The sequence below is a fragment of the Triturus cristatus genome, chromosome 2_2, assembly GCF_964204655.1.
Source record: "Triturus cristatus chromosome 2_2, aTriCri1.1, whole genome shotgun sequence".
Taxonomy (NCBI): Eukaryota; Metazoa; Chordata; class Amphibia; order Caudata; family Salamandridae; genus Triturus; species Triturus cristatus.
The window spans coordinates 541,643,100-541,664,137 of record NC_140582.1 but is presented as its reverse complement, the minus strand read 5'-3'; the positions used below and the strand labels follow the sequence as shown (position 1 = coordinate 541,664,137).

Below are 21,038 nucleotides of genomic sequence, written 5' to 3'. Positions count from 1 at the left end.
TTCATGGGCATGATAGTCACCCCCATAAACAAGCATTGGCATAGCCAATAGGTCTCGCCTTTGGGAACTTATAAGTATTTAGCTATGAAGCACAATATCCTTCGTGCAACAACATCAACTATTGCATGGCTAAACACTTATACGGTCCCAAAGGCGAGACCTATTGGCTATGCCAATGCTTGTTCTTTGAAGTCTTTTGCGCCATGAGGTAAAGTGACTCCTCCTGTTGATAATAGTGTGCATGGGCATCAACTCCATTGTTAGATTGTTTTCCCGCAGGTGGGTGAGAATGGAGGGTAAGAAAGTGTTAGTAAAGAGATGTCAATGCGTATGCCAAAGTAAAAATTTACTACAACGGACACAGGTGTCCAGGGAGGAGGGTGGGTGCATGCGAGTCTATAGTACTACATGCCAAGAACAGATGCTTAAAGTGTAAGTAACACAATCCATTCGAGGCATGTGTGGCTGTAGATACACATGCTTTGCATAGACTGTAAAACAGTGCCCACTGAAACTGGTGGCTAAACCGTGGGTGTTGCAGTTGTTTGAAAACTTTTACATAGCACTTTGACCTAAATTAGCTTCATGGCATGCTAGGACTTCCACACAATAATGCATAGTGAAAGTATGTGGTGTACATTTATCAGCTAGTGATATATTGCACTCCGTCCATCTCCTTGTGTTTGCTTTGTTCGCCATAAGTTGGCAGGGTATGCTCAGATGTGGGTCCCCTGCTCACTTTGCCACTGGATTCAAGCTAGCCTGGCCGATGAGGGTTGTTAGTCCAAAACCGGTCCCAGGATGCTCGTTTCTGGTCCAGGGAACACATGGCTTGGCAGTTCAGTCTGGACTGTTCCCATGAGGCACAGGGTCAAGACTGATTTGCATATAGCTGTGTATGAACTGGGGTGGCAAAGTGAGGTAAAGAACAATGATGGATTTAACCCAGATCTGTGACCGGGGGCAATGTTCAGCAATCTGTCCATCATCTCCTTGTGTTTGCTTTGAAGAAGAGCCCCTGTTTTGTGGTGGATGCAGTACCATGTGGGGAAGCACATTTGCCTCTACCCTTTGAGTTGTTGCCCCTGTAATAGCATCTAGGAGAGGAGTGGTCACTGACCTCTGTAGTATGAGAAGAAGCATCAGAAGATGTCTTTTACCCTCACCTATAGGAGGAGCGGTGAAAGGAGCTACGGGGAGTTGGTGTTTGCAGCGCACCCATGGACTTTGCAACTTCTGTATCCTTTTTCATCTACTGAATAGCCTGTTCACCCTATGGGCCGAGAAGCTGTTCTTTATTAAAGGGGACATTTGGCTTAAAGCCAAATATGTGCAGCCAGGCATGGCGAATCAACAAAATGCTTGAATGAATGCTCTAGCAGCAGTGTCTGCAGAGTCTAGGGCACACCTATTGGAGGTATTCGAATTAAGCTTGCTTTCAGCTACAAGCTCTTGCCCTCTCTTTTTATGCTCCTCTGGGAGGTGCTGGAGGAGTGCCTCCATTAAGTCCCAGTGGGCACGATCGTATCTGGCCAATAATCCCATGGAGTTAGCAATACGGCAGTGATTGGTGGACTGTGATGCTACTCTTTCACCTGAATTAATACGCTTACTCTCCTAATAAGGAGATGGAGAGTCACTGGCAGCCTGGGAATTGGCCCTCTTACAGCGGTTAGAGGCAACAGGAGAGACAGGTGGAATTTGCCCTCAAATATAAATAGGGTCAGAGTGCGAGACTTTGTATTTGTTTTTATCAACCATGGGAGTGATAATACAGGCTTGCCAAGGATGTTCAAAAATATTATCTATTTGCGGCAGCAGACCCTTGATCATAGGGAAATGTGTTGCCCTTTGGGTCGTGGAAAGGGTTTTGCCAAGAAAATCCTCTTTTATAGGTTCCTTATGTAGTGGTGCCAGATGGTAAATTGCAGTCCTGCCAATAAGCTCCTGATAAGAAGTTGTGTCACCAGGAGGAGTGGGCCTGTTAGAGTACATGTCATGGATCAGTGTCCCCTTTAGGGTTAATATCATAGGCCGCCCAAAGATCAGGGGGCTGTGGTGCATCAAAAGTATCATCCCCTGTGCCATGCCCACCTCGGATTAAATGTGGGGACGCCAGAAGTGTGATATCTAATGGATCACCTGTAGAATGAGGGGGAGGGTGTGGAGGTGGGGGAATAAAGGGTGGTAGTGAAGATGGTGTAGGAGAGTGCAAGAAACTGGTGGCCTTGTCAGAATTCTCCTTTATGATTGACACCAGTAGATGAACAGCCTCTTCGAAGGAGAGTTGACACTTGGATGGAGGTGGTCCAGGAATGAACACACCCAGTGTGAGGCTGTATTTGGATTTCCTCTGGCAGGCATTGAGTTTTCCTGAAATTGTGGAGAATTGGTTCCAGTAGAGTATTAGAATCAGGTCTCGGTGCAGATCTGGAGATCTTCGGAGCAGAGATGGATGTGTTTCAGTGCCAAAGTGGGTTGGTGCCAAAGATGTAGCCTATCAGCTCGATACCGAAGTGGTCCGCTTAGAGTCGAGTTTCGGTGCCAAGCCGGAGGGTGGGGCATCCAACTGAGTTTTTCTGTGCCGACCATGGCCTGCTGGCAGTGGTGGCCAGGGAGCCTTATGTTCGGTCGGAGCCGAATTTTCTTTTGGTGGCAGAATGGGGATATCAGTACTCACAGTACCCGGACCCGGTGGAAGGTCCTGCATCTGAGGATTGATCTCTTATTCGGAGTTGGAGCCACTGATGGAAAAAGCCTCTTCCTTTGCCGCAGAGGCCTTGTGGTGTTCCTCCTCCTCTTTGATATCCTGCTGTATGAAGATGTTGGGCATATCGTCGAACTCTCTCCGCTGCATTTCCCTGCAACGTCTCGTAAAGTTTTCTTCAACCAAAACTTTTGTCAGTCCTCGTAGTCTTCTTTGTGGTCAAGAGACAAGCACAGGTTACAGACCTGATGAAGGTCGGTCACGGGTACTTCACGTGGCCCCTAGGACAGAAGCAGAAAGGCGTCCGTTCCATCAGCAGATCATTCTAAGGCGAAGCCAAAGGGACAGAAAGAGCGCATCGATCCAACAAGCGTTAGTTTCCCAGATTTCGAAGCACAAAGATGGGAACGCGCTCAAGAAACAATACAGACAAGAGTAAGGGTGAATTACCAACCGAAAGTAATCCAAAATGGTTTCAAACCGGAGCGCAGTAATACACGTACGAAACAGACAGTGGGAAAAACAAACAAGCTAACAATGGAGTCAATCCCCATGCGCACTATTACCAAGAGGAGGAGTCACTTTACCTTGTGACTCAAAAGTCTTCTTCGAAGAAAAGAAACTTGCACATATCCGAACCCAACACTAGATGGCAAGAGTATACAAGAGTATGCAAAGAAGTATGTTTATCTACAGAAACACATGCCTTTGAACAACAGTTCTCAGTGGACTTACTCAGCCAAGGGTTTCTGTAATCTCAGAGTATAGCCTTCACTCAAACTTTTCCCATACCTCAAACAGATTTAGCCGTCTAAATGCTGGCTGGAGTATATCAGTGGAAAGCTCAGTTTGTCTCATGAATTAGGCTTCAGTTGTGGATACATTGTTACTGAATTGCCATACAAAATCTGCAGCATGGCTTCTCAACAAGCGGTTAATTCCCATGGTCCTAGGACATTTTCATAGGCACCAGAAACGGATACAATTGGTAGCACTGAATTGGACACATGTGATAGGATACTCTTTCTTTCATACCAACAGTGAATTCAAAGCAACAGATGCAGCAATCTGTTCCCTATATTTTTGACTCCTCTGTTAATAGAGACAATTCTCCACCGTTGCTTGCAAATTGGAAATTGATCCAATAGGTCTAACTTCTTGGTAAGCTGTATGGGATTTCCCATAGTTTTGGAGACCCACGACAAACATTACTACTACTCGATGTTTATCAGTCTCAAAGAGCTAGTGCTAGATTTAGCTTTCTCCTTCCATTTTCGGATCTTGCAAAGGTTGGTTTCTTGGTAGACTACCATAGCAACACAGATTCGAATGGAAGATTGTTAAAGCATTAGGACTGTGATCCGTTTTTTTGAGCAATTGCACTACTAGTAGTTCAACTTCAAAGTTTTGAACATGAGCTTATGCCTAAGCATAAACCTTTGCCATTCTGTGATCTCTCAGTGGCAATTTAACTCATTTCTTCAAGATGGCCCAATGAAAATTGTTGCTTAGCTAAGCTTAAAAGTAGTATTAAAGAAATAATCTGTTTTAGATTTTGTTGTGCATTTTCTGCCATAGTTGTGCCTGTTTTGTTTAAAAGTTGAAAATGGTGGGCACCGACCAGAGAGATGACTACCATAGGACAACACACAACATCCTTCACTTTTTCTTAAGATTATTATTTTCAGCCATCAGAGATGTAACATATTGTAGTGAGATTAATTGGTGAATCACATTATGAGGACTACCAACATCTTTCTTTCATGAGTTGTGGAGGGCTGATTTGCGCCTGACAAAAAAATCAGCTATAGAAGAGAAACAAGTTAAATTACATGCCTCTTGTGAATGTGCAAGGCAATCAGCTGATTTTATTTTGCAGATAAGACTGATATTTTAGAAAAAGAAGCCTGGCCACGAGTGCAGCATGCTGAGCCCAGATGCCTGCAGCCTGCTGGCTAGCCGACTGATTTCTCTTGATGAGACTGCCTTTTACCAGCAGCAGCACAGACAGCAGAAAACAAAGATGAGGGGCTCACAGAGGGTTGAAGCAGGCTGAAGACCCAACACTTGACAAATTAATTTAAGTCCCCTGGTGCTGGTGAGGAGGCAGAGCCAGCCAGAATATAAATCTTGAGACAGCGAGTTATAAGCAGTTGGCTGGGTAGGGCACGCTGCTTGTGCTGCCCGGATAAAAATAATATTAGGAGCCCATGGTGTTAACTGACCCAGCAAGAGGCCCCAACAAACTGAGCCATGCCAGAGACAGGACACACTCGCAGCCTGGAATAAAGAGTGGCTGTAAATCAGAGGCGCGAATGTTTAAAGGCATTGTGCTCCAAATCAACTACAAGCAGAAAGGTCAAAGCATACAGGGATGAGGGAGGCAGTGAGTAACAGAGTGTAGTAACTGAGTACCTGCCTTAACCCCTCGAAAAGAAACCATTAAATGACATATCTCGCATGAGGGTCAGAGAGATAGAAAAATTGTAAAAAGGCCAGATCTGATGCGCATTAACAACAATGTAGATGGACCTTCACTGAGACTCTACTTGAATGAAGTAGAGTCAAAATAGACCATAAACCCATGATATTAGCAACTGAGGAGTCAATTAAATTAAGCACTGCAAAGGAATCTGGAACATAAATGCACAATAGAGCAGTGTGTCTGTGACACAGATCGGAGGAGTAAACAGGGCAATCAATAAGGGGCAAAGTCACAAGAACCACGCTCCTTGAGACAAAGGGAATGAGAGCCGAGACATAAAAACTAAGGAACTTGGGAGTGTCTTATTCCTAGTGACTGACTGAAAGGCTGATGTTTAGGGGGTGGAAGGAAGAAGAAAAAAAAAACTGACCGGCTTCAGGAAGAGAGCCAAGTAACCTGGAAGTGGTGTCCCGAATCAGACTCCCTTGGTAGATGCCAATAAAGAGACCGCACGCTCTTCCCCATTACAAAGAAGCCCACAATAGGGCCAGCTTACCCTCAATCGAAACTCAAGAGGAGACCATAGAGGGAATAAATGCAATGTTTACTCCAAGTCTTGGGCGTAGTAGAACCACTCAAATAAAACAAGATGGATAGTTATTCATTCTTGAAACGTAAAGGACCGGATACGCCCCACAAGAGGTCACAAACAAAAGGAAGCGAACAGATGCAATTTATGTCAGAAATGGAACACACTTTTAAAGATGTAATAATGGCAGTGACTGACTCCAAAATACCCTAGAAACAGCCATGATTGTCTGCGGCAGTGATGTAGTCTATCTCCTTCAAAAAGACTTTTTTTAAAAAGAATGACAGGATAAAACTAGCTGAAAAAACAGTTAACTATATCAAGAAATAATTCTAAACACTATGCACAGTGGCTGAAAGACTTAAACAAGATCATGCAAGAAAGTATGGAAGATGCAGAGAGAAAATCATAGAGGAACAATATTAGGATGGTGGAAGTACCAGAAGGAGCACATGAATTTGGCACAAAGCTCTCTGTGGAGGACTGAGAAAAACTCTAAAACCAAAGGGGAAATCTAAGTTCTTTTCAGTAGAAAAGGCAGCACAGAGCCCGAATACCCCCATCAAGACCTACAGCACCTCCAAAGGTGATCACTGCCCGTATTTTTAACCATCATGAGAGGGATGCAATCCTTCAAATGATCAGATGACAGGGTACATGAGATATGAACATACCATGGTGAGCATTTTCCCAACCTTCATGATAGCCATTCAGAAACCAATCAATCAATAGGATTTGTAGAGTGCAGCTAACCACTCGTTAGAGTATCGAGTCCCAAGTACCCTGCTGCGATCAGTCAAAGAGCCAGATCTTGAGTCCCTTTATGAAATTCATGAGAGAGGAACACTTTGTAGATGGAGGGTAAGGTTGTTCCAAGATTGGCAAAAGAAGTAGTGTCCTCGGTTGTTGCTTTGACTGATGCGGGGAGTGTGAGAGGGGCAAGAGAGAATGAGCACAGGTGTCTGGAGGGTTGGTGGAGGTTCAGGCAGTGGTTGGTGCATGCTGGTCCTTTGTCGTGGAGGGCCTTGTAAGTGTCTATCAGTATCCTGAATTGGCATCTTTACTGGATAGGGTGCCAATGGAGATTGGGGTGAGGGTGATGTGGTCCATCTGGGGAGGTTGAGGATGGGTCTGGCAGCTGAGTCTATCGTCTGGAGTCTCTTCAGGAGTTGGGTGGTGATTCCTGCGTAGAGCGCAGAAAGAGACAGTTTAAAAGCAAATACTTATGGAGAAAGACAAAATATGATGCTGTACTCTGCCAAACTGAGGTTAGTGGGGAAAGGCCAATTCAGGAACGTTTTTACATTGGAAGAAGACTTGGACTGGATCAAAGGATGGGGACCAGCCACAAAAAAAGATAAATAGTAGAAGAGAGAGAAATGAGAAAGACACGGAACCAACTACAGCAGCAATCAACCAAAATGTGGATCAAGCAAAAAGATTAAAAACTGCCCTCCACTCTAAAGACTGCCTAGAGGAACATTCTCTGGCCTAGAACATCTTTAGTGTAGCAAATATAGAAGGTGGAAATCTGATCCACGAAGCAGAAGATGAACATTATCATTTGTCAGTGATACGGCTGATGTCCATCTCAGAAAGACAGTGAGAGAGTTTTAAAACGCCCGAGAAACACAATAAAAGGCAACAAATCCAAAAGCATTTATGCCTAATAGGAGGACCCACCTGAACCTCAGGAGATTATATGGGTGTATGGCAAACACTGAAGCAGTGATGAATCTCACCACTGTCTTATTGCTGAATGCTACCGAGGCATCCGATTCCCTGGTATGAAACTATATGGTTAGGGTCCTCCAAAAGATGGGATTTGTAGCAAACAACTTAAACTGGATTAAACATCTCAATTAAGTCCCTTTGCCAAGATAAGAAAAATTAGGTACAAGACAAGGATTCTCACTGTCTACAATTGTGCTGGCTCTGAAACCCCTGGCAGTTGGATAAAAGAGTATGCATTGGCGAGGTAACTGAGGTGGAATGCCACAGGGGACGACAATTTCCCTACACGCGGACAACATTCTACTGCAATTCATGCATCCAACGTTGACCTTAGGTAGATTATTGCAAATTGTGGATATATTTGGCAAGCACTCAAACCTCTGAGCTGGTAAAAATCAATACTTTACCCACTGTCGCACTGTATCCCTAACCCAACTACTAAACATCCCAAGAAGGTAAAGCAAAAAGGACTCCAACTTTGGAATTTATGCAACACGAAATCCTAATGAATTCTTTAGACTCAGCCTATATAATCTATATAATATCATAATCTAATTTAGAGAGCATGTTATACACGGAAGGGACTACCACTTTCACTTTTAGGGTATGCAGCCCTATTTAAAGTGATTGTGAGATCCAAGTTTTTGTATGTCCTTCAAAGTACTCCAATTCATATCCCCAAGGAGTTATTTAGGAAGGTAGAGTACGCAATAAGGTCCCTACTATCGAAAGATGGGTGACCACGAGTAGCAAGAAAGCAGCACCATTCATACAACAAAAAAAATGAATAACTCTCTAGACCCACTCGTGAAACTCGAGCAAAGATGGGAAAGAGATATGAGAGACCTTAGTGATGAGGAGTGGACTGTTGCAATTCAAAGAGAGGTGGCTATAAAATGTTTACCCTGGTGTAGTAAACGATCTTCAACAGAGGCTACTGTACAAGGACACTCATGGCAAGGCTTTGAGTGCTACCTCAAACAAATATCTGAGAGGCTGTATTCACAATGGGTCATTCATTTAAATAATTTAGGATTGCCCTCACCTTAAACACTACTTGGAAGGAGTGTACACATGTTTAGAAGTTCTGGATGCATAGGGCACTTAATGCAAAGCTATTCATCCCGGGAATCTGGAACAAAGAACTAACACCCAAATATCCAATCCTATTGTGTAACCTAGACCTGGGAATGGCTAGGTGAAATGTGTCTAGAATGAGGGTTGCAAGGACTCCTACACTCAAGCAACGGAAGGAAGACCTGTACTGGTCCAGGAAAGGTGATGTACGAAGGATGGGGCAGTCGCCAAAAGTTTGAATGGGTATGGTGACTGTAGAAATCGTTTAGAGGATGTCAATAATCCTTCCACTACCCAACCTCCTCCCACCCATATGAACAGACTATAAGCTACACCAAATAGTCATGGCATAAAAGAAACTTTAACCTGGTCATGCATTGTGTATTATGATAATGATAGTAGGGAGGGAAATAGTCATAGTTGCCCATGTTTTGTCTGTTCTTTTGAATAAACTGTGGTGATTCTACTTGTGTGGAGACAAGCTCTATTGTTGAAACGTTAAAATGAACCAACAAGTTTAAACAAAAAATGTACCGTGCTCATTACTTTGGCACGAAGAGTAAACACATTTTGCTTGCTCTGATTCACCTCCATATTTTATGTGTTTGCAGATAACATTTTGCTCCATCTAGGACAGACCTTACTTACAGAGGTTATGGCACACTTTTTTTTTTTTTTTAATAGCTTTATTCAGATTTTTTCCACCAATTATTACCCCACCCCCCACCCTCCTGAGTCAGACAGGTATACAAACGATTTCATTCTTCATATTAAATTATTATCAACAAAAGCATTCTCATTCAACATACAACTGATTATTTTACATAAAAATAGAAAATAATTTATAATAGTTAACTTTGAGCTAAACTTCATTGTACCAGAGGAGTCCAAATCCTCAGCCCCCTTTTACGCATTTGCATGCCCTTCCTTTTATAGATGGAAACCTACAGATTAGGGGCAGCAAGTTCCCTTGCCACTGCCCCACTTGGCAATTTTGTCTGGCGTGTAATATAAGAAGAAGCAGGTTTTGTAAAACTGTGCCTGAAGTTTAGTAGATATGAGAATAGTTTGAGAAAGAAGATAGGCATAGTAAAATCCCTCAGCAGAACTTGCCCTGCCACTTCTGTGAGATTTTCTCTAAATCATCCGGAAACATTGCGATGAGAGTGGAGTAAACTCCCCTAATATTGTTGTTTCTGGTGTGAGTGATTGTCTCCACCAAAGATGTTTTTTCACCCAGTACCCTCCCCCCTAGTTTTCGTGTAAGAAAATCCCTAATTTGTAGATATTTTAAAAAGTCCCGCCAATCCAAATGGTAACCATTTTTCAGAGTTTCAAAAGATTTGATCCCGGTTGGGGTGAAAAGGCATCCTAACTGTACTATTCCTGCCTTATTCTATCTGTTTATGCAGTTATCTCTAAAAATGGTTCACGGAAGAATTGGGTTATCCGTTAGGGTAGTGTAATGTGAAATTCGCCCTAAGCCAAGCATTTTTCTCACCACCTTCCAAACCTTAAACCCACTGTAGTGTGTTTTGAATTTGACCTTTTTATGATAACTGTCATGCAGATGTCTTCATAAGTACCCTCTGCTTTTATTACCAAGAATTAATTGGAAAATAGATAGTGTATCGCCCCCGTGGGTTTCCTCCACCCCCATATTTTGTAGTAGCTCACTGCTATAGAACAGCACAGATGCCCAATAATAAGCTTTTAAATTAGGGAGAGCTAGACCTCCTCTATCTTTGGGGAGAGTGAGAAATGTATAAGCACGCCGGGGTTGCGAATAGGCCCAAATAAAACTAGAAAACGTGCGTTCTATTGACTTAAACCAGTGACTTGTAAATTCGAGACAGATTGCTCTGAATAAATACAGAATTTTAGGGAAATACACCATTTTAACTGCATCCACTCTTCCAATAATAGACAGCTGTAGATTGTCTAGGCGACGGAGATCTTTCTGTATTGAGCCCATCATTGGTTTTAGGTTTATGTCCACTATATTCTCAAGATTAAAGGAAAGAGACTCCAAGGTATGTCATTTTTTCCAGCACACGAAGATCGTCCATCTTGCTTTTTTTGTTCAAGACGATCTGTGTCTTCCCTTGTTTGAGCGCATAACCGGAGACTAATCCAAAATGATTAGCTTCGCTCTCAATAATGGTCATGGCTGTATTAGGATCAGCAGTTACAATAGCTAAGTCATCGGCGTATGCCAGTGTTTTGATTGGATATTCTTGTGACAAAACAGGTGCTATTTCTCGGTTTCTTTCTAGTCTACGGATAAAGGGATAAATATATATTGCAAAAAGCAATGGCAAGCAAGGGCAGCCCTGATGTGTTCCTCGGGAGATTGTTAATTATTTGGTTAATCTTCCATTCACCATTACCACTGCCCTGGAGTCAATATATAATTTTTGTACTGCCTGTATAAAACCTTCCTTAATCCCAACCTTGGACATAGAGGCCCACAGAAATTGCCAGGAGACCCTATTGAAAGCCTTCTAGGCATCGAGATGGATCAATGCCATAGGGTCTCCCGCAACCTCCGTACCATCAAATAAAGTAATCACTCTCTGAATGTGATTGATAGTTGATCTCCCTGGCACAAAACCATGTTGGCACTTAGCAATCACTTTATGGACAATAGGGACCACTCTATTTGCCAGAATCTGAGTATATTTTTGAATCTGCCTTAATGAGTGCAATGGGGCGGTATGATCCCAACTGTTCTGAAGGTTTTTTGGGTTTTTTTTAAGGAAAATAACTATTTTTGCCCTAGACTAGGAATTTGGAGGTTGGGCGCCTTTAAAAATTTGTAATTAGTTCTAATAGAATGTTTTTGATTTGCTCTAAAAAAGTTAAATAAAACTCGGAAGGGATACTATCCAATCCGGTAGCTTTCCCCTTTGGCAGATTTTTGATAGTGGTTAAAATTTCCTCTAATTTAGGGGGCTCCTCCAAGATAGTCTGATCTTCCTCCTCAAACCTATCATAAACGCCACTATCTAGGTATCTTGCAATATCTGCTAAGCCCCCCTTCCTTCATGTACAGATCTCGATAGAACCGCCAAAAAAGCCTCTCTAATAAGTTCAGGGTCGGATAATTGGCCCTCGACGGGATCATATATTTCACGTATCAGATTGGATGTGGTTTGTTGCCGCATTAGCACAGCTAGTTGACGACCCACTTGTTCATTAACTTCATAAACCATTTCTTTTCGCGATGTTGCTTATCTGACCGATTTGTAGGTTAAGATATTGGTGATTGCCGCCTTAGCGATTGCTACCTGGCTTTGAGTTTTAGTCACTTCTTCTGCCGCTTCGACCCTGCTTGTCACTCTTATCAACTCTTCTTCAGCCAGCCTAAGATTTTCCTGTAAATCCCGCATAATATCCCTCTCTAGTTTATTAACCCTCAATGAATACTGCAACGTCTCTCCCCGTATCCCTGCCTTCAGGGTGTTCCATACTATATCGATTGAGGCGCTGCTGATATTATCAGCAAAAAAATTGGGATTCATCCTCTCATATGGGCACAATAATTATCATCTAAAAGCAGGGTCTTTTCAAAAGTCCAGGGTATGGGTACTGGTGCCATATCCAGGGTGCAAATTAAAGGGTTGTGGTCTGATAGTATTCAAGGCAGCTTCTCTGTTTGACACCTAGCTTTGAGTGAGTTTGACATGAATACATAATCTATTCTTACATGGGTAGCATGTGGATTAGAGAAGAAAGTATACCCTGGATCGTTAGTTTTAGATGTTTGCCAGCCATCCACTAATCCATGTACATAACACATATTTTTCAAAGACTTAAAGTTTGCGGCCTGTGTATTGCCAATCATCTTTCAAAGACCAATCACACGGAAGATTAATATTAAAGTCCCCACAGACCATTACAGGTAGAGGCCAATGTGCAAGCTCATTGTAGATCTCGTCAAAAACTACAGGATCATCACTGTTACTTCCATATACAGCACACAATGTTAGCTTCAGTCCCTTTCCATATTGGCATTCCGTAATAGCCCACCGGCCAAATTTATCAGTTTTAGAGTTGTTAAAAACATACCCACTGCCCTTGGCTAAAATTGCAACCCCCCGAACCTGTGCCCCCTGTGACGTAGCACACACCAACCTATACCCTAATGTGTTTAAAATATGCCTCTGAGAGCCCTCTATGTGTGTTTCTTGGAGGCACACAATATTCACGCACCAAGCTCGTAATCATATTGCAACTATTTGCCTTTTTTAGTATCGTTTAATCCACAGATGTTTAAGAATAGCACTTTTAATACCCCCATAATTTAAAGATAAGTGGAATAAATATTGCACCAAATTTACCGAAAGCCCACCTGTTCCTTTGCGTGTTACCTAATGTGATTACTCTCACTTGTTTTAACCACCTGTCTGACCCACCCACTCCCCCACACCCTCCCCCGTCTCCCACCCCCCCACCCCCCACCATTCATGGAGGTTACCTGGCCACCGCTGGGCCAGGGGTTTGACGTCCGTCATCCAGTCCCCCGTGAGCCCGCTGAGCCCCCCCGTGAGATGATCTACTAGGAAAGCTGCAATGAGTGTAAATGTAAATACCCTCCCATGCAGTGCTCATCAAATACCAACACCTATAAAAGGAAAACACGGAGAGAAGAAAAATAAGGAAAAAAAAGAAATGAAAACAAAAACACAGGATTTAAGAAGCCAAACCTGAATAGTTAGTCTGATTTCTGAACTCAATACGACTCCCTTGACATAACTAATATGGTCACAATTACGTTCATTGTTTGTGTCCTGCGACTTCCTCAAAATACTTTTTAGCCTGCATTTCTGAGATAAAGCTGCGAGTAGTTCCTTGATAAACGATTTTAAGCCTGGCCGGATTTTGCAAGTACACCATTGCCCCAAGTTTCTGAAAGGGGTCAAAGAGCTGCCGGAGTCTCCACCTGCGCTCCACAGTTGCATGTGCGAAGTCAGGTCGGGTGAAAAAAGTTATTTCTTCAAATGATCGTTTGTGGGTCTGGCCAGTTCGTAAAGAGCTTGCCGGAGCAAAAAATGACCAAAGAATAAAAGCATGGCCCATGAATGTTGCTGTGATACCGGGGCACGCTTACTGGGAAATAGAGGAAACCTATGAGCTCTCTGGACTTCTTTATCCGAATCGCAGTCTTGTAGCTCTGGAAATGCCCCTTTGAGAAACGTAATCATAAATTTCCTTGGATCATCTTTTTCGATACCTTCTGGGATCCCCAGAAAGCGGAGATTACACCTCTGCCGGTTTTCCTGCTCCTCGACCTTCCACATCAAGTCTTTGACAATGCCCTCATGTTCGTCACTCTGTGTTTTCAGCATAGTAACATCTTTTTCCAGTTGTTCGGTTCTTACTTCCACTGAAGCCATGCGGTCAACAATTTCGGCACCGGTTTTTCCCACCTTCCTGACTGCTCCCTGTAATTTCTTTGCAGCCAAGCGAGATTTACGACTATCCGCTTTAGCTTCTGCTTCGAAGCTCTTAATAGCTTGTAGAATATCGATTAGTGCTGGCTCGTTACTCTGTTCACGGTGTTCTCCCACTTTAGTGTTTTCCGTGATTATTTGGTTGCCGCCAGAGGTTGACGCAGGTTTGGAGAATTCTGTAAGAGGGGTATACTCATAATCCCATTTCAGATCTGTAATATCTTCTTTATCGGAAGAATCACAATCTTTTTTTATGTTGGCCCCTATTTTTCTTTTTCTGTTGCAGTTTTTTGGAGAGATGCTTATGCTTCAGAGGGTCAGTGTTGGAACTACTGTACCACTTGGTTCCCTCCTCCCCACTTGATAAAGAAATGCTAATGTCAGATAGTTCTGATTCCTCAGTGAGGGAGAAGAATTTATCCTGATTGTCAGGCGTTTTCAGGATGTATTCTTGTTTGCCATAGTTAATGGTTTGCGCGTTGAGAGAAGTATTCGAGGATTCTGCCAGGGGAGTTGTGCTGCCATTTGCATTGCTGATGTTATTGTTGGGGTTACCAGTGTATTGCATCATGCTCCCTTCTATCTGTTCTGAAGGCGCTGTAACTGCTGTGGGCGTTACACTGTCTGAAGGTTGTGAGTCATTTAAGACTTCTGATGAAGCAGACTGTCTACTTTCACTTTGCCCACTTTCACTCTTTAGCAGCTTCGCCTCACTTGCTCCAGGAATTTTTGCAGTAAAAGTGGAGTCATTCTCTACCCTCATTGCAGTGCCAAAACTGGTAGTGATCAATGGTTGCGAGTTTCCAGTTTCTTTTATTCGGCGTGGAGAGCTTTTTTTGATAGTCGCTGGATCAGTTTCAGTGACTTTCTTTTCAGAGTTCTCCACTCTCTCCCCCTTCTCTCCCCCGCCTTTAGTTTTTGCTCCCAGGGTGTCTAGATTTTTCTGCCGGGTTACTGCTGTCACAGCGCTAGCCTGTGAGGATACGGTAACATTCTTTCCTTTGCCACCACACACCCCCTTCCCTGTCATGCTTACTTGTCTGCCGCAAGCGTTGACACAAAGTTGCACCAGGGATGTGCCGATCAGCCAAGGATCTCTGCTGCAGCTGCCGCCCGATAGAGTCTGTCGGTTTCTTCTGTGCCGAAGGAGTGTGCGGCCACTTCCCACTGCGTCTCTGCAGCTCCGTCGAGCTGGTGAGTCTGATGAAACGGGACGAGGTGCTCGCAGGCCAGAGCGAATCCAAGATGCCAGAGCCGGACGAGCGTCCTCGAGGCGGGGGAGATACAGAAGCTCAAGTCTCACAGCGCAGGTAAGAATCGCATAAGAGGCTCTGGGGGATTTTTCGGGGGCATTCCTTGCGGTCCTTGCCGTCGGAAATACTCTGAGAACTTAATACTTCAGATCAGAGAGTTTCTTTCCGCTTATCCGCTTTCAGACCATGAATTACTTGGTTCACAGGGGGATGCTCAGCGGAGCAACACGACGGTGTCAGTCGCACGCCATCTTGCCTCGGTTATGGCACACTTTCATGGCAATCAATACTATCCGTGTTTTTCCTGTTCCACTCTCTTTGTAAAAATTTGTACTAACTATAAACCATGTATGTACATTAAGCAGTAGAGATCTATGTAACTTAATTGCTTCTTGTTACGGCATGCACCACTTGTAGCATAGGGAGCTCAATATGTCCACAGCTAATTCGGGCAGATGGATATGGCTGGTGATCATTGAAGGCAGCACACAAGCAAGCCTAGGTCTTTTGAAGGATGAGTAGGGCCATTCCACTCCCTAATACAGTCTACTTTAGAAGAAGGAGGCCGGGTAGATTCTCTGATGAATGCATGTAATTCAGCCAAATCGGCCTGCCCAAACTCCATCTGGCATTATCGTGCATGGGTTGGCAATCCTCCTTCATTTGGAACTGCAGTCCTTCAATTTCTTGTTTGTTAAGGAACTGCTCTAAACGATGGCAAAAATTAATTCTGCACATATATAAAATTGAATTTGTGGCGTGTGCATGTACTTTTTGCTGTTGTCTGGCGTAAAGTTAGTCTTTCAAGGGAAAAGCAGACAGAAGCAGTCGTAATAGCATCATTGCTTGCCAAGTACCCTCTTCAGACTAAATCCTACACCTACACGATCCGAAGGCTTCGTATGACTGTGCAGAGCTTAGGCACTAGTAACAAGACACAGGACTAAGGGTCTGAAGAAGCACAAGTTGGACCTCTAATTAAAGGTCTTAGGGAAAAGCGCTAATGCTAATCTGCAATAAATGACCCGCCTCAAACTGTGATCAGGACTTAAGGAAAATAAAATTACCAGGTAAGTAAATGTGGGTGTGACTGGGATAAGCTGGTACTTAATGTGATCGCTCTAAGCCATTTGCTTTGATAAAGGCAAGCGGCGTAAGTAACAAAGAAACAGAACACCAGTGAAGTGAACTAATCCAAAACTTGTGGCACCCTCTGGCATAAACCTATCACTTCAACCAAAATAAATGAATATTTTGAGGAACATTCGAGGATGGGTGCAAGGACGAGTGTAAGTGTTGGGATTTAGCACCGAAGGAGAAGAGATTAACTCATAAGCGTCAGTAGCAGGACAGAAAATGTTCACGACATGCCAAGTGTAATGTTCTGGCCCTCGGCCACAGCATATTTTCCAAGAGAACATCAGCACTCACCCTGTTCTGAGGGGGAGACACATGGAAGTGCCTGCAGGCTGTAAACACCGAACTCACGAGGACCTCTGCGTCCCTGCTCGGGTTGTATGCACGCAGCATTTTCGCTCTGGGCATCCCCAATTGCCTGTGAAGAAAATCAGATTTACAAGTAGTGGTTTTAGCAATCTTAGAAACATTTTAATTCTAGGACACATCTGTTAAACATTTTGTGAACGCCTCTGGCATCATCTTTAGAGTGAGTGGCATTTTGAGATTCACCTGCTCGTACAATCTGATTACAAACTCCATGGTACCGCGCACAATTATAACTGGATTTAAAAACACATATCTGCATCAAAACAGAGGCCCTCCAGGTGTATTTTCAGGTGCAGCGAAACGTCCCACCTCTATGCGTACCAATTTAAACTTCGGATCATGCAAGTCGCCCAAAGAACGGAAGGGAAACTTGACTTTGCAAAAAAAACAATTATTTGTGTTCATCAAACACCTGTCATGGTTTAAGGGGCTCAAATTGTCTCAACATTTCCTCCAGAGCTTGAGAGGGAAGGAGAAAGATGAAGAGGGAGAGAGACCGAGTGACTGAAAAGAGCTGTGCACACATCAGCGAGAGATGGAGAGAGAAAAGAGGCAAAGTTTGTGTGAGAAAGTACAAGCGAGAATGAAAGAACGAGTGAGTGACTGAGAAGAGAAAGAGAAGGAAAGCGAACAAGAACATGTGAGATAAAAAAAAAGTCTGGGTAAGCAACTGGGGAAAACCATGAACAGACTAGTGAGTGTTGGAGAGAGAAAGAGTGCATGTGCGGAGAGCCACGATTAATTATTAGCAGCTTTGTATGGCACGACACGATCTACAAAGGTGTCAGAGCCCTATATATTTGCAGTCACTTGATCCAGTGTAACAGCAAAAAATCCTTTAAACTAAAGTTAGACATAAGTAATCAGCAAAAGCAAATTTCTACTAAATATTATGAATTAGGTTCTGTAATTACATTCCAATTGCACGTTCTGTGAGCGATTGGTCCAAAAATGTGAAGGCGCCTTACACCTTTCACTCCCATGGTCAACGTTCTGAAGGTGAACGGTATTGAGCGTAAGGGGGTAAAGAGCTCCAGATTTCAGATGCATTTCCTGAGATTTTTTTTCTCCTTTCTTGAAGGCTGCAATTTCAAGCAACGGGATGTGGTCAGTCTGTGCGCTAGGTATATAAAAGAGTTTCTCATTGAATTGCTTGGTACAGGCGGGTTTCAAACTGCTTCTTGCTTGTACTGCCAACTGAGACCAACGCTGCAGTGATGCGGTCGAACTTGCTCTTCCCTGCAAGGAGGCTGGGTGCGGCGTGGAGCGCTGCCCTGAGCAGGGCAGAGCGAGTCTCGGGAGTTCAAGGGCAGTGGGACGAGGAGTTCAATTTCTCGCATTAATCTTACTTTGCAGTGCATCCCTTTTGATGGTGCATTTAGGGACGCGTGAGGTTTCAGTTTCTGTCCAGAACAAAGCCAAGTCATTTTGCGCGAAGTAAAACCTGCCGACCGTGGTGTAAGACATTTTGGGTTCACTTTTTGGTGTCAACTGGAAATGGCGCTCCAGTTGGATAGCAGCTCATCTCGTTTCAATTAAGGGTTGCTTTTCTGAAGAGCAAAGACTTATTGCAGTCCCATTGACTGACATTGTCGCAAGAGTTCAAAAAACAAAAAGCAATTGAATACTTGCACCCGCTTCAAAATAACCAGAAGTCGCTCTGCTAAACGATCCACTAAGTGACAATTTAAAGCTACCCCCTCAACCCCCTTCATCACCGAGCTCCTACGGTGGCACCGTGACAGGAAGCAGAAAGGGGATTTGGGGGGCAGCCGACCACAGAGAGGACTGCCCCCCAGGGATTTTGGGGAAGTGAAGCAGCTGTTCAACTGCTCAGGGTTTGGGCGTTTTTTGGGCTACTTATGTAGCCATGGGCTATATATGCGACCATTTCATGTTACCAGCCACCATTTTATTTTGGTGACACAGTGGCTGGTAACTGGTAGATAACAATTTTGTCAATTAATAGGAGCATTAATTTCTTGGTATTGATAGCATGTTTAGACCGGTTCAGGTGGCGTTGGGTTCTTTAGTCTCCTTACCCGTGGGGTTATGACGGCAGCGTGGCCAGGGAGGGCAGGATGGCCCTGGCGCCGTGGCTGCTGGCAGTGTGCCGCATTATTGGAGGGGCCTTTAGAGAAAGACTATGGTAACCACTGTACTAGTAAAAGGATGGTCTATTTTATTTATAGTACCAATGTAGAAGGTAAAAACATTAACAAACATGAGATCATTAAATGGTTGCTCAGAAAAGAAAAGAGAAAGAGGGGTGCTCATGTGAAGTAAAGCTTGAGGAAACGCACAGAATGAAGATAATTCAGCAGGAATTACAATAGTTTTATACACACAACTGGTTTTAACATTAGCACCAGTTGGTTGAGTCCAGTCCAATATTCTCATTAAATCAATCCAATAATTCAAGGTAATTCACAAAGCGTGTGGCAGAGACATATCATCTGTTCAACAGGATTTGGGAAGGTGCAGGGGTCAAACAGAAGCGTAAGTTAGAGACTGGGGGTGGGGAACAGGGGATCTGTGCAGGAGCGGCATTTATTTTTTTTGCTTTTGGGCCTTCTTGGCAGGGACATTGGTGTGCCGAGGTGTGGCCACCAGAGAGGACGTGGTGTGGCCGCAGCATGGTCTTCTATAAAAGGTTTTCTTTGAGGTAGCAAGGGCGTTCTCGGGAGAAACAGTTGGCATACAGAAGTTCGCTTTAGAATGGAGGCCAAGTCAGGGTTATGGGTGGGGGAATAGGTAATCAGCAAGGCAGCTTTGAGGTGTCAGGGTTTTGCTTTAAAATACGGGCTCCTTGATATCATGTTGGGAGCCAGGAAGCTACCAGGCGGGGGCACCTGCACTGTTGATGCTCTGGCTAGTGCACAGTGGTAGAGGTTACATGGTCTGGCCAATAAGGTGGACAAGGTCAGGACCGGGATGACTCAGGATCTTTAGTTATTAGGGTGAAATGGATGCTTAAGTGGATAGATGTTTGCTATTGCAGTGTTGACGAGGGCGGCTTATGTCCTGGCCTGGTCTGTATTTTAGCGGGTGGGGCCAGGGGGGGATGTGTGAGGAATGGGCTAGGGTACAAGACATAATGAGATTTATAAGTACAGTCGGGGACAACCATTTATGGCAACCAGGCAGATATTTTGCCGTTGCAGGCAAGCTTTGGTGGGATTATGTACCCTCTGCAGGTTTGATTGGGAGGAGAATATTTAGAGGGCGGGACGTCGGCTGGTGATCCTAAGAGGAGCCCTTTGTCATTATTCACTTTCAGCGCTGTGCACTTGCTTCTCCCCAGGACGTGTAGTGGCAGTGTCAAGGTGTTTTTGTTATCAGCCCTTATGGCTGAGATGTTTTTTCCTGAGCTTTGTAGGTCCATGAACTTTTTGGGGGCGCGGGGAGTAAGGCAATTCTCTGGGAGGTAATGGGTATAAGGCCTGCAGATATGGATCTACATATCCATGGCAGAGCAAAGGAGTGCAGGCAGGAACTGGGGGCTCAAGTTAATTCACATAGTTAGGTTTGCTCTGTTCGCTGGGGAGCCAGCCATTCAGACTCGTTTAGTGCTGGGTCAGCGCCCTGTTCAAAGGGGACGATGGGTGTTTTTTGAAATATTGGTATAGGTTGTCAACTTTGTTCCTGTTTTTCAGGTTTTGTTCCTTGGCCACAAGCTACGGGTTTACAGATATGGACTTTTTAGACACACTTGCATCAAGACACTAGAGGTCCAGCAGTCAAAGCATTTTTGGTGGTTATTGTTGCTATGTACTTCATCAGCTGGAATGAAAAGAGGGGATGGGGGGACTCTACCTTTGTAATTAGACTACCAATGGGATGGTAAGTGTCCTGATATACTGCTTATACATTTAGGTGGGAACGAATCAGTGTTTCAGCATGGTTGGTCAGTGTTAACTCCATGAAGGAGGACCAGTGGGAGATTCATGTGATATGGGCTGGTAGCCATGCTTTGAGGATGGAGTTCGTTTCACGATGGGCTGGGTGTGGGACTGTCAAGCCAGCAGCCATAGTCAGGGCTAGGTGGAAGCAGTTCTAGGAATTGTGCCCCCACGTTTTTTACATGGACATTGTCCTGGGCAGAGTTGAGCATTGGATCTTCATTACGAGGGTGGTATTTTCGAGGAGTTAGGGGATGGTTCTCTTCCATAGGCATTGAACTCCATATGTCACAGCTGGTGTTGGTATTCAACAACAGATAGTTCGTAACTCTTTCCCTAGGGGGTGGGGGGTAGAAAAAGGACTAACTAGAGGGCCCACTTTTTGTGGA

At 44.0% G+C, this 21,038-nt stretch overlaps 1 protein-coding gene across 3 annotated transcripts in view; it reads right to left on the bottom strand.

Annotated features, from left to right (window-relative positions):
- Positions 1 to 21,038, bottom strand: part of TMEM131L (transmembrane 131 like) — a 553,379-nt gene that overhangs the window by 294,757 nt on the left and 237,584 nt on the right. For all 3 annotated transcript variants that reach the window (XM_085641690.1, XM_085641691.1, XM_085641692.1), the window contains one exon: positions 16,673 to 16,796. In XM_085641690.1, the coding sequence (XP_085497816.1) occupies positions 16,673 to 16,796 (124 nt within the window). The remainder of the gene's footprint in view (positions 1 to 16,672; positions 16,797 to 21,038) is intronic.